The sequence below is a fragment of the Cuculus canorus genome, chromosome 21 (assembly GCF_017976375.1).
Source record: "Cuculus canorus isolate bCucCan1 chromosome 21, bCucCan1.pri, whole genome shotgun sequence".
Lineage (NCBI taxonomy): Eukaryota > Metazoa > Chordata > Aves > Cuculiformes > Cuculidae > Cuculus > Cuculus canorus.
This window is the reverse complement of record NC_071421.1, coordinates 5,562,798-5,574,842: the sequence shown is the minus strand read 5'-3', so window position 1 is coordinate 5,574,842 and position 12,045 is coordinate 5,562,798. Positions and strand designations below refer to the sequence as shown.

Here is a 12,045-nt window from a genome sequence, read left to right as displayed (position 1 = left end):
CCATGTTGGAGAAGGGAACGCGCGCAGCACTGTGTGACCCGCCCTCCTAGAGGTGAGGTCGCGGCGCCATGTTGGAGAAGGGAAAGCGCGCGGCACCACATGACTCACTCGCCCCGCCCGCCCTTAAAGCGCCGCGGGGCTGCCCGGGCCCCGCTCGGCACCGGCGACAGGTGAGCGCGACCGGGAGGGGGGAGCGCGGAGCGGGGCCGCCTGAGGCGAGGGAGCCAGCAGGGAGCCCCAGCCCTCTCTCTGCCCCGCTGGCCGGGCGGGATCCAGCGCTTCGGTGCCTCGTGCTGTGGCCCGGGATCAGAGCCTCGCAGGCAGCGGATCCAGGGATCCAGCGCTTTGGCTGCCGGGGGCCAGGACCAGTCCATCCCAGCGATGCCTCGTAGGTCCATATGGTGGATCCGGGGATCCAGCCCTTTGGCTGCCCCGTCCCATGGCCCACGACAAGTACCTCGCAGGGATGCATACCTCGCAGGTCCACGTGGACCTGCCCTTTGGCTGGGATCCAGCCTTTTGGCTGCCCTGTGCTGTGGCTTAGGATAAGTTCCTCGCAGGGATGCCTTGTAGGTCCATGTAGTGGATCCAGGGATCCAGCCCTTTGGCTGCCCTGTGCCATGGCTCAGGACCAGGCCCTCACAGGGATACACGCCTCGTAGGTCCATGTGGTGGATCCAGCCTTTTGGATGCCCCATGCCGTGGCTCAGTGTGAGTCCCTTGCAAGCACACGTGTCCCATGGGAAGTGTAGGTCCATGCAGTGGATCCAAGGATCCAGCCCTTTGGCTGCCCCATGCTGTGGCTACAGACAAGTCCTTTGCAAGCACACGCAGCCCATGGAAGTGTAGGTCCATGTGATACCCCATCCCATGGCCCAGGACAAGTCCCTCACAGGTGCACGTGCCTCATAGGTCCACGTAGTGGATCCAGGAATCCAGCCCGCTGACTGCCCCATGCCACCAGCCAGGACCAATCCCTCACAAGTGTGTGTGCCTCATGCGAAGTGTAAGTCCATGCAGCAGGGTTTGGTGGTAAAATCATGCTTAGGGGGATGCAGACCTCTAAACAGCTTGTGCATGTGTCAGCTCAGGCCAGGATGCTGTAAAAATACCCTACAGCGAAGCAGGAAAGTACCATCAGCGTCACAGAAACAACAGGCACATCCATACTGATCAGCATCCACGTGCTGGGCCACAGATCTTTGAGCTGGAGTGTAGTAGAGACAGAGGAGCAGGGGTTCTGATGGGTGTTTAAGATTGTCTCATTTTATAACTGTTTATGTTGTTTAGAAAATGTTTTTTCTCTTTGCAGTAACTGCAAGCTTCTGCCAGCAGATCTGTGATGCAGCTGACGGTAAGGAAACTATTCCCAATGCTGCCTGTAGATAAAACCTATGTGGGGCCTTTCTTCTATTGTTGTGGTTCTACTGGGGATAAGGACCTTTCTTCAACAGCAAGTCTCATCCTACAGAGACATTAATATGTGAACACTTCCCTTCTAATGGGTGTTACATCTCATATGGGAAAACAAGAGGTCCTTTGATTTGACTACGGAGCTGTGGAATGCTTGCTAGCTGTGAGATATTGAGAGTTTTGTGCTGCTAGCTTGATCACCAACATACGCTTTGGGATAATTCCCCCAGACTGGTGCCACGTGGATGTCTGGCAAAGTGTTTTGAGAGAGCCTGGTCCAGGCTGTTACTGTGCAAGTGGCTTCACTTGTCAATAGGTCTTTGCTGGTTTTTTTTTTTTAGTACGGCCCGCTATGTTTGTACACAAAGAGATTTAAGACTCCCAGTTCCTGTTGGCAGTAGAAGGCCTGCTCTCCTTTCTCATATCTCCTGCCAGCTGGAGAGGTTCACAGGTGATAAAAGTAGACTTTCTCCCAAAGGGTTTTGCTTGATTAGCAATGCAGTGTAAACAGTAGAAGGTAAGTTCAAAGTCTTCTTGGATGAGCTAAACCCACAGAGCTTCTGATAAGGACAAAGTGCACACGTTTCCTCCATAACAGGTTCCAGCATTATGTAATGCTCAGACAATGCACTGCTTCCCAGAGACAATTCTAGGTTTTGGCAGGTACATAAGCAACTAACACAGATCCGAACTGCATGGTAGCTCTTCTCTAATTACCTGTAATCACTACCTAATTTTAAAGGCATAGGGTGAAACGCTTTTGGGACCTAAGTGGACTGGGCATCCTGGACCTGACTTGTGGCGATTTCCTTTCTGTGAAGCCAAGCAAGCACAGCTGATCGTGTTGCAGAGCAGGGAGAAGGGGATTGTCTCTGCTGACCTTATTTCCAGGCAGCCGCAATTGGTGAGGAAAGGAACATGAACAGAGGATCTGGTAAAGGAAAAAGCTGAGTGTGTTTGGTGGTATTGGCGCAGGGAACAGTTGTCTGTGGAGATGGTGTGTCTTGTAGATGAAGGCTGATGGTTAGAAATGCCACTGTCTGATGCTGAAAACAAAAAAAAAGGATGGTATTTCTGGGGGTGGCCTGATCAGAGGGGATTCTTCACTTTTTTCTGACAGAGGAATAGTTTGTGCATTCTTGTGTATCTGCCTCATTAGCACTTGCTTTCCTATCTACGCCATAAAGAGGCACTGTTTGGGAACAAACAGAGTAGAAATTGAAAGTGGATACCATCCAAGGAGCAGCTGCTGTAGGGAAAAAAAAACATCTGCTGGCACGTCCAGCCCAAGGCCACAAGATCAAAAAGGCCCTCACCTGATACACATGGGTGGTGCGGCTTGCTAAGTTGTAGTAAGGGCAAAGGTGATGTTGACCTGACTCTTCTGAGAGCCAAATTTGATCCAGCAGGCACAGAAGAGCTGCATCAATGTGGCATGAAGCCATCTGCTGTGTTATTTCTCTCAGTACTATCTAAATATACGCTTCTTATTGTGTTTTCACCAGATCCCCCACTACAGCTTATAGCGAGGGCTGGCAACAGGGATTGCTTGATGATGATCAATGTTGTGTCTTGGCACAGGCTTCTTTTTCATCACCTCCTGCCCACCCCAGCCATAACTGCTTCTTGCTGAGATCTGTGTCCTGTCTTATATTCACTGTGCTCCTTCTGTTCCTCTCCTCCAGAGAGCCCACCATGGTCAACGAGACCCAGCACACCTGCAGCACCAGTTCCAGCTCCAAGTCTGATGGAGGCAGCAGTAGCGGGAGTGAAAGCTCCAAGGACAGCTCGCGCTGTTCCACCCCAGTGCTCGATGCTGACCGTCATGAGCGACTCCGGGAGAAGATGCGTCGACGGCAGGACTCCGGAGACAAGTGGTTCTCCTTGGAGTTCTTCCCTCCACGCACAGCCAACGCTGCTGTCAATCTCATCTCCAGGTGAGGGCTGCAGGGCAGGAGAGGGGAGAGGTCAAGTGTCTGGTGGAGGGCTGGGAAATAGCTAATGAGGCAGGCTCTGCCCCATGCTCTGTCTCCCCTTCCAGGTGACGAAGCAGGTAATGGGGCTGTGCTTTCCTGCTGAGGAGGGTAATGGACACCAGGTAACGTGTCTTCCCTTGGAGGCCTGAAGAGTTAAGTGTCATGGTGGGGTTACTGAGGTGGCCAGACTGTTTTCATTCTCCCATGTTCTGTGAAGATGGAGCAACCCTACTGTCATGCTCTAGTTCTAAAGCAGAGTGCCGGGGGGGCAACAGAGCAGAAAAGTACCTAAAAAAAGCAGAAAATATTACTGGATGGGCAGTGTCTCTGATACAGAGACTCCCACTTGCTTTCAGAATCATCCAGCCACTACAGTTTGTGCTTCTGTTACTGAGGGCTACAGTTCTAGCCTCTGAGGCAGCTGTCCCCATCTACATGTCAAATGAAAGGGGAGAGCTCTCAGCAGAGCTAAAGGTTATCCCAGAACCCAATGGAGAGCCCCAGGAGCCACCATGTACTCACCTAGAGGAGAAGAGGGAGTTTCATAACTCTTTTTGTAACTGCTATGTGCCAGTGCTAGGTTTACTTTAAACACAAGAGCCTGTTCCACCCCAGAGGAGGAGAGAAACAAGTTAGGGGGTCATTCCTTGCTTCTGTTAGGCACGCAGAGATCTGGTCCATCTTGTTGTATTTGTGGCCTCTACAGCTAAAGCTGGGAACAGGAGGCTGCTGCATAGTCCCCCCATCTCAAAAGGACTTGCATTGCTGTCTATCAGAAGATGTAGCAGTCTAATAGAGAAGCTCATTCTACAGAGAACACTGCAGTTGCCTCTTCTTCAAAGAGATTGTAAGCTCCTCCTCATACAGCCTTAAAAGATGACTTTCCTTATTTACGTTGGCCGTTTGCTGAACTCCTAGTTCAGTACTTTTCTTTGTTTCTCCTGCTGCTGTCATCCAAGCTCTCTCTGTCTGTTGCTGGCATTCCAGCACTGAGCAAGATACCCCAGGCACAGAGAGGGGAGTTGGCTACCTGGGAGGCTAACAGACCCTGAAATCCACAGGTTTGACCGCATGGGAGCAGGTGGTCCCCTCTTCATTGATGTGACGTGGCACCCTGCAGGGGACCCAGGATCTGACAAGGAAACTTCGTCTATGATTATTGCCAACACTGCAGTCAACTATTGTGGCTTGGAGACCATCTTGCACATGACATGCTGCAATCAGACCAAGGATGATATCACAGGGCATCTGCAGAAAGCCAAGCGGCTTGGGTTGAAGAACATCATGGCATTGCGTGGAGGTGAATCCTTTTGTTTTATGATGCATAGGGTATCATATGTATGATGTTTATATTGCTATAGTATTTGATTCCAGGGTGAAAATGGAAAAATACAATTTAAAGGCTCCTTCTGGTGGAGGAATTAAATGTTGAGACTGCATTTCACCCAATCCCTTTGGTACCACTCCCTCCAGGTCAAGGGTGGGCAAAAGCGGTCCATGGTAAAACTGCAAACATAGAGTTTTCGTCTTGTGTTCCCCTTGATAGAAGGTTTTAACAGCAGTAGCAGATCTGAGACCAGCAAACGGTTGGAGAGAGCTGTGGCTTTGTTCTTTTTTCAGATCCTGCGGGTGAGGAATGGGAGGAAGAAGTAGAAGGCTTCAACTATGCTGTTGACCTGGTTAAGCATATTCGCAATGAATTTGATGATTACTTTGACATCTGTGTGGCAGGTAAATATCTTTCATTGCAGAGTATGGGGTAGGGTCTGAGAGGGAGATCAGCTCAGCAGGCCCTCTCTGGACCTGGGCTGTAAGTGACAGTAGAATCAGATTGGCTACTTTCTAATTTCTAGCGTGTTGTCCTGCCCTACCAGGATTTCACTTTTTTTTCCCTTTTGCTCCCAAAGGCTACCCCAAGGGCCATCCTGAAGCAGAGAGCTATGAGGCAGACCTGAAACACCTGAAGGAAAAAGTTTTTGCTGGGGCAGACTTCATCATTACGCAGCTTTTCTTCAGATCAGAAACCTTTCTCAAGTTCATGAAGGACTGTCAAGCCATTGGCATCACCTGCCCCATTATTCCTGGCATCTTCCCCATACAGGTGAAATCCAGTAATTCTGTTTTGGGGCGGGAGTAAGGATCCAGGATGTTTGTGGGTCAGGGCCTCTGGAGAGCTCTGTAAATATCCTCCATAAAATTTCTGGAAAGTGGGAGTGCTAAACATGATAAATCTGTAGATGGTTTGCCAAATCAAATTCCTAGGCACGTAATAACAAGCTTAAAAGGTTTTCTGTGCCAAAAAGGGTTAGAAGGGATAATGGTCAACCAGTCCTATGGTGTTAATCATCACTGCCAGCATGCTGGGCTAAGGCAAAGAAATGGGAAGAAATCACCCAAAGTGACATGACCAGGACTGCGTTACCATCCCAGAGATGGAGCCTAGGAGGAGAATCCAGGAGCCCCAAGTCTAAGTCTTCTGTCACAAAATTGAGATCGAGTACCTGTGTTACTCGAATGTCTGAAAAGGGCCTTGGAAAAATGAAAATCCCCTGCATCCTCATCCAGGGTTACCACTCCCTGCGCCAGCTGGTGAAGCTCTCCAAGCTGGAAGTGCCTCAAGAAATCAAAGATGTGATCGAACCCATCAAGGACAACGATGCAGCTATCCGCAACTATGGGGTGGAGCTGGCAGTGTCCATGTGCCGGGAGCTGTTGGATAGTGGTATGGTGCATGGGCTCCATTTTTACACCCTCAATCGGGAAGTGGCTACTACCGAAGTCCTTAAGCGTCTGGGCATATGGAAAGAGGACCCCAGGTGAGCTTGAATGCGTTGGATTCTGTTAGTTCCTCTTTCACGTCCATCCCACCTACTGAATGCTCAAGCAAAGGTTGGGTTGGCATCTCTCCTCTGCTGCTGTTTCTTTTTAGCACCTTTCTGCATTTAGAAGTTCACCTTTCCTGCAGGTCTCTGACAAAATCTGGGAGGAATAGAGGGGGTAGCGGAAGAAGGAATTTTAGTCAAGTGGCTTTCAAGTAGCCTGTTCTCGAACTTTAAAAACTTAAAAGTCTCAGAGCTGCCATTTGGAAGAAACATGATTTTTTAGGTCTGTCACAACCCCACCTCCAGGCTAGGTGCTATGTAAGCTCCCATTGTGGATATCTAGGGTTTTCTGCAGCTGTTAAAGGGAATGTGGACTTCTCTGAGCCACAGGCTTCAGCATACAAGAGGAAGCAAAGGAAAATAGAGCTGCTTTTTCTTGTTAAAAATAGCATCACAGTGCTTTTCTCTTACCTCATCAAATTTTGGATGTCATTCCTGTACTTAACCATTTTAGAGACACCTACTGAGCATCGTGGGAGGGAACTGAATGGGAAAAGATTTTCCATAAACGAGTTTTCTGTCCTACTTCCTGACAAATAGGAGTCTTGTCAGCCCCTGTTACTTGCTTTCCCCAGAGGCAGAGTTCTCCAGGGGAAGGTCTTCCAGTCTTTAGAGGAAAGTCAGCAGAAGAACTGTGTTAATGTCTGCCTCTCCCATTCAGGCGGCCTCTGCCCTGGGCAGTCAGCGCTCACCCCAAGAGAAGAGTTGAAGATGTTCGACCAATCTTCTGGGCCTCCAGGCCAAAGAGTTACATCTATCGAACTCAAGAATGGGATGATTTCCCCAATGGCCGATGGTAAGCTGTCAGCAATGGCTGTGAGGCTGGTATGGTGTGTGAAAACCTGCTCCAGCCTTGGTCTCTGTCATTAGTAGATGTCCTGGGCACACTTTGGGCTTGACAAAACAGGTGGTTTCTTAATAAAGTGGTCCCCCATTGCTTTGATTTAAATGAGGTGAGGAAAATTATTGAAGTATTGAGGCTTTTGGTCTCTAGGTGGATTTTGTTGGCTATTTCTTTTCCTGGGTGGCTATCTTTCTGTACCTCTAAATCAGCTCATCTTCCTCAGCAGCCTGTTAATTCTGTCTGCTTCCCTTACAGGGGTAACTCCTCCTCTCCAGCCTTTGGGGAACTGAAGGACTATTATCTCTTCTACTTGAAGAGCAAGTCTCCCCGGGAGGAGCTCTTGAAGATGTGGGGAGAAGAGCTGACTGGTGAGGAGAGTGTCTTTGAAGTGTTCACATGTTACATCACTGGAGAACCCAACAAGAATGGGTATAAGGTGAGTGATGGCCCCAGAAGGGAGGGCCAGACAATAGTGCATATTTCCTCTGGCTCCTGGTACCACATTGTTCTTCTAAACAAGGATTAGCACTTCCGTATCCAGAAGGACTTGCTGAGGTAGTGGCTGAAGGGAATCGAGGAGCCAGACCTAGGGCTCAACATAAAAGGAAAGCTGCTCCAGTATGACAGGACCAGTACTGATAGACTCCAGCAGTCGTTCTTACCTTAGAGTTGAGCATATCCTGGCCCATGACCCAAACCTGGGAATTCTGTCCTGAAGCAGATGTATTTGAGCCCATCAGGGCACTTTTGAGTTCCTTCAACATCCAGATGTTAACCAAAGGGTTGTTACATCCACTGTGAGCTATCCTTTCTCCTCACGGTAGGTTACGTGTATGCCTTGGAATGATGACCCTCTTGCTACTGAAACCAACCTTCTGAAGGAACAGCTGGAGAAGGTTAACAGACGAGGAATTCTGACCATCAACTCCCAGCCAAACATCAACGGCAAACCATCCACAGACCCCATTGTCGGTTGGGGACCCAGTGGTGGTTATGTCTTCCAAAAGGTACTGCACGACTCTGGGCTAGGCAGCAAAGAGTTATGACCCAGTTTGGTCTCTTTTAAGTTGGGAGGTCCTAGGCTTTCACCCAGATAATCCATCTGCCTGCTCCTTATCTTAATGCCTTCTTGCTGAGATGAACCAAAGCTCCTTTGGTGTCTTAAGGGACAGATTACGTCATTTCTGTGGCTTACTTCATAGCTCTTTTCCCCACCTCAAAACATCTACTGAACATCTACAGAGTTTCTTGGCTTTACTCTCAGCAAGTAATGATTGGCAACTTCATCCCAGAGCAGGGCTATGAAGTGTTAGATACAAACACATGCCTGCCTGCTGCATCTGATCCCATTCAGTGATGCAGGAAACACACAGTCTTCATAAATCGAGAATCAATGAGGTAGTGTCTCTACCACCCAGCTTCTCATGGGGATAACTGGGCATTTTAAAATCCCCCTATCTGGCCTTCTCTAAGGCAGACTTCTCCACCAGTTGCCCCCACCCCACAGCACTACTGCTGTGCTGCTCAGACAGCTGCCACGTTCTTTCTGTGGCCTGCAAGCAGTTTTCTCTCACATGCCTGCCTCCTCCTGTCAAGCGTTTTCAGGCCCTAGAGCTTTGCCACTAATGGCTGCGATAGGAATCTCCCGTCAAGGTAAACGCCAGGCTAGTGGCTCAGACTAGGAAACAAAGCAGCCCTGTTCAAAAGGATCCAAACCGCTAAAGCCATAAGACCAGCAGATGGCAAATGCAGTTATGATTTCAAAGGGAAAAATTCCCCCGAGGTGAGGGGAAATCCATCATCTTGCACAATAGCCAGGAACCGAGGCGGGGGGAGGGGAAGCAGTTGTTGGGAGCAGCCAAGCACAGAGCAGCAGTAAATGGAGCAAGTACAGAATTAAGGTGTGTAACATGGGGAGAATTGTGAACAAAGATGAGGACAGGGAATGGTCGGGTGCTTGGGAGAGTCCAGCTGAAACCCCTGACTTCTGCTCCCAGCAGCCTGGGCTGCCTTGGCAGGACGCTGCTGTTGGTAGGGTACCGTGTGGAACAGAGCTCAAGCTCAGCCCTAGTCCAGGCATTCTACTCTGTGTGGCACAGGCTGCTTTCCAGGCACAGCAGTTATGCTTACACTGGCTGGAGGTTATTCCAGCCTGTATGCTTCTGTAGGTGCAAAAGAGGAAGCTTGTAGCTTTCCTGAGCTGGCTGTTCCTGGGCTGTGAAGCTCTGCTCTCCCAAATTATTTTCTGCTCTCAGCTCTCTTACCAATTTCCGATGCCTTTTACTCAAGCCTCTTATCTAGTACATGTTTCTGGGAGTGGACATATGAGGCCTAGGCTGCCTGGTTTCCAAGCAGCCCAGACTCTACAACTGTTCTCTTGGTTGCCTGTATTTGCCTACAGGAGAGCTAGGGAGGGGCTCTTGATCAGGGAGTGCAGGGACAGGATGAGGGGGAATGGTTTACAGCTGAAAGAGGGGAGATTCAGATGAGATCTTAGAGAGAAATGTTTTGCTGTGAGGGTGGGGAGGCCCTGGCCCAGGTTCCCCAGGGAAGTGGTGGCTGCCCCATCCTTGGAGGGGTTCAAGGTCAGGTTGGATGGGCCTTGGGCAGCCTGATCCAGCGGGAGGTGTCCCTGCCCATGGCAGGGGGTTAGAACTGGATGGGCTTTGAGATCCCTTCCAACCCAAACCATTCTGTGATTCAATGATTTTATTTGTCCCTGTCCTGCCATGAGTTAAGGCTCTTATTTTCTTTCCTTTCCCCATCCCTCCCTACAGGCATACCTAGAGTTCTTCACCTCCAGCGAGATTGTCACGGCACTGCTCAAAGTGCTGAAGAAATACGAGTTGCGAGTGAACTACCACATTGTCAATGTCAAGGTAGGCTATTGTTTATGGGACGCTTTCCTTTCACCACCTTGGGAGAGAGGCAAGTATCAAAGATTCAGATAAACAATGAACGAAGCAGGACATGAAGGGAAGGGAAATGAAGCAAGTCAGCTGTGATGTGCAGCAGCTGCCTGATCTCCTAACAAGAAGGGAGGTGCACATGTTCCGACTCACTCAATCCCTCCTCTAGCAGTTGCTTCAGAAAGGTTTTCCTTCCTTTGGCAGGGCCAGAATATCACCAACTCTCCAGATCTGCAACCCAATGCTGTCACCTGGGGCATCTTCCCAGGCAGAGAGATCATCCAGCCCACCGTAGTGGATCCTGTAAGCTTCCTCTACTGGAAGGTGAGTCCTTTCTCCTGCTGGATACATTGCTGTGATGGCCTAGAAGTTCAGAGTGTCTGGTTTCTTTTAAGCCTATGACGCTTCTCGCAGTTAAGTGCTGTAGTGATGTTAGCTTGCAGAGGTCCAGATGTTGCTCCTCCTGCTCCCTCAGCGTTAGAACTTTGCTCCCGCAAGAGCTCTTCACAGACACTAAGTGTCCATGAACAGGAGGCTTGGAAGGTACTGTTGTCCCTTGCCTCTACTCGCACAGGGGCAGCATTGAGCTGTTTTACTGCAAACACTTCTCCTTTTGGCTCTCAGCAGCTGTGTTCAGGGCACTGGAAACACAAAGGTCCTTGCTCAGCTCTTGCAGTTTTTACTGAGAGGAAACAAGCCACAGGCTGGCCAGACATGGACGGGAAAATGCAGCTCTAACATGTGCATTAAACTGGTGCCAATGTTTTTTCCTTGGCAGGATGAGGCCTTTGCACTGTGGATCGAGCAATGGGCCAAGCTCTACGAGGAAGAGTCACCCTCTCGCATGATCATCCAGTACATCCATGACAACTACTACTTGGTCAACCTCGTGGACAATGACTTCCCCCTCGAAAACTGCCTCTGGCAAGTTGTGGGTGATACTTTTGAGCTGTTGAACTCTCCAACTCAACAGTGAAAATTCCTTTTCTAATCCTTTTACTTCCTCCTTCCATCCACTGACTGCGGGGAGAGAAAAGGCAGCTCCTGTGCTGTTGGTGGACCACACACTCCTAAACTCAGTAACCAGGCTAGCTGTGATCTACCCACACTACATGCTCCTCTGTCCCCAGCACAAAGGCTCCCTGACTCAATAATAGCCAGAACTACGTGGACCTCTGAGCTGAGGCTCTAAACTGAGCTTGAAGGCCAGCTCTGCAGGATGAAGAGGTGCTAATCATGGCAACGTTGATTACAGTAATAGGAGATAAGGCTCAGTGGGATTCTGGTAACTTTCTTAAGCCCAAAATGCTGCCCAGGAGGCAGAAACACTCCTGTCAGCACTGCCTATGAGAGATTATTTCAGCAGTTGCCAGCCCTGAAAAGAAGCTCAAGTTGCTTTTACATTGCACTCCTAAGATATATTTCTTCATAACTGATCATATCAGGCTCTTTTGCACTCCTTCCAGTAGAAGGTTCAAGTTTTCTCCCTAACTTTTCTCCTTTTATTATATTTCCTGTTGTACTTTAATAGAAATATGTGAATTTCATTTCTGGATGAGACTGAGTAGAAGTCACTATTTCTCGGATTAAGTATAATAAAATACACAAATCAAGTGGCTCTTGTACGAGGCCCTACTTCTCTAAGTAGCAGACTTGTGTTGTTTGCAAACTAATCAGCCTGGCACAAGGGAAAATTAAGATAACCAGCTTTCACTTTCAACTCGGGGGCCCAAGTAAAGTATGGGCAAAGCTCCATGGTAGAGCAAAGACAGCTTAAATCCTAGAATTTACCACAAGTAACTAGCTACAACCTTTGGCTGTGTTCTGCAAGATCACAAGAGTTGTGGTGGTCCTTTTCCAGTGCCTTTAGGGAAGGATAACCTATCTTTCCTGCCTCAGTGACTCTTAACAGGCCTATGGCCCACAGCATTGAAATAAGGGGCTGGGGGAGCTATGGAGGCCGCTTTGTGTATTTAGCAATCCTGCAAAGCTACCCTGGCCTAGGAAAACAAGACCTGGGG

At 49.2% G+C, this 12,045-nt stretch overlaps 1 protein-coding gene across 5 annotated transcripts; it reads left to right on the top strand.

The window, feature by feature from the left end:
• The first annotated feature begins 52 nt into the window (after positions 1–52).
• MTHFR (methylenetetrahydrofolate reductase) lies at positions 53–11,644 on the top strand. 5 transcript variants are annotated; one of them, XM_054085819.1, is made up of 14 exons: positions 53–170; positions 1,313–1,354; positions 2,156–2,317; positions 3,099–3,350; positions 4,451–4,689; positions 5,010–5,120; positions 5,297–5,490; positions 5,955–6,205; positions 6,933–7,067; positions 7,371–7,551; positions 7,940–8,122; positions 9,893–9,994; positions 10,229–10,348; positions 10,803–11,644. In XM_054085819.1, exons 4-14 carry the CDS (start codon positions 3,109–3,111, stop codon positions 10,998–11,000), a joined length of 1,956 nt encoding a protein of 651 aa, XP_053941794.1. In that variant the 5' UTR covers positions 53–170; positions 1,313–1,354; positions 2,156–2,317; positions 3,099–3,108; the 3' UTR covers positions 11,001–11,644. The 5 variants fall into 5 exon arrangements, with proteins under 5 accessions (XP_053941794.1, XP_053941793.1, XP_053941798.1 ...); XM_054085818.1 differs by lacking the exon at positions 2,156–2,317; XM_054085823.1 differs by lacking the exons at positions 53–170; positions 1,313–1,354; positions 2,156–2,317 and adding exons at positions 3,455–3,511; positions 4,096–4,236 and having other exon boundaries at positions 3,214–3,350.
• The last annotated feature ends 401 nt before the right edge of the window (positions 11,645–12,045 follow it).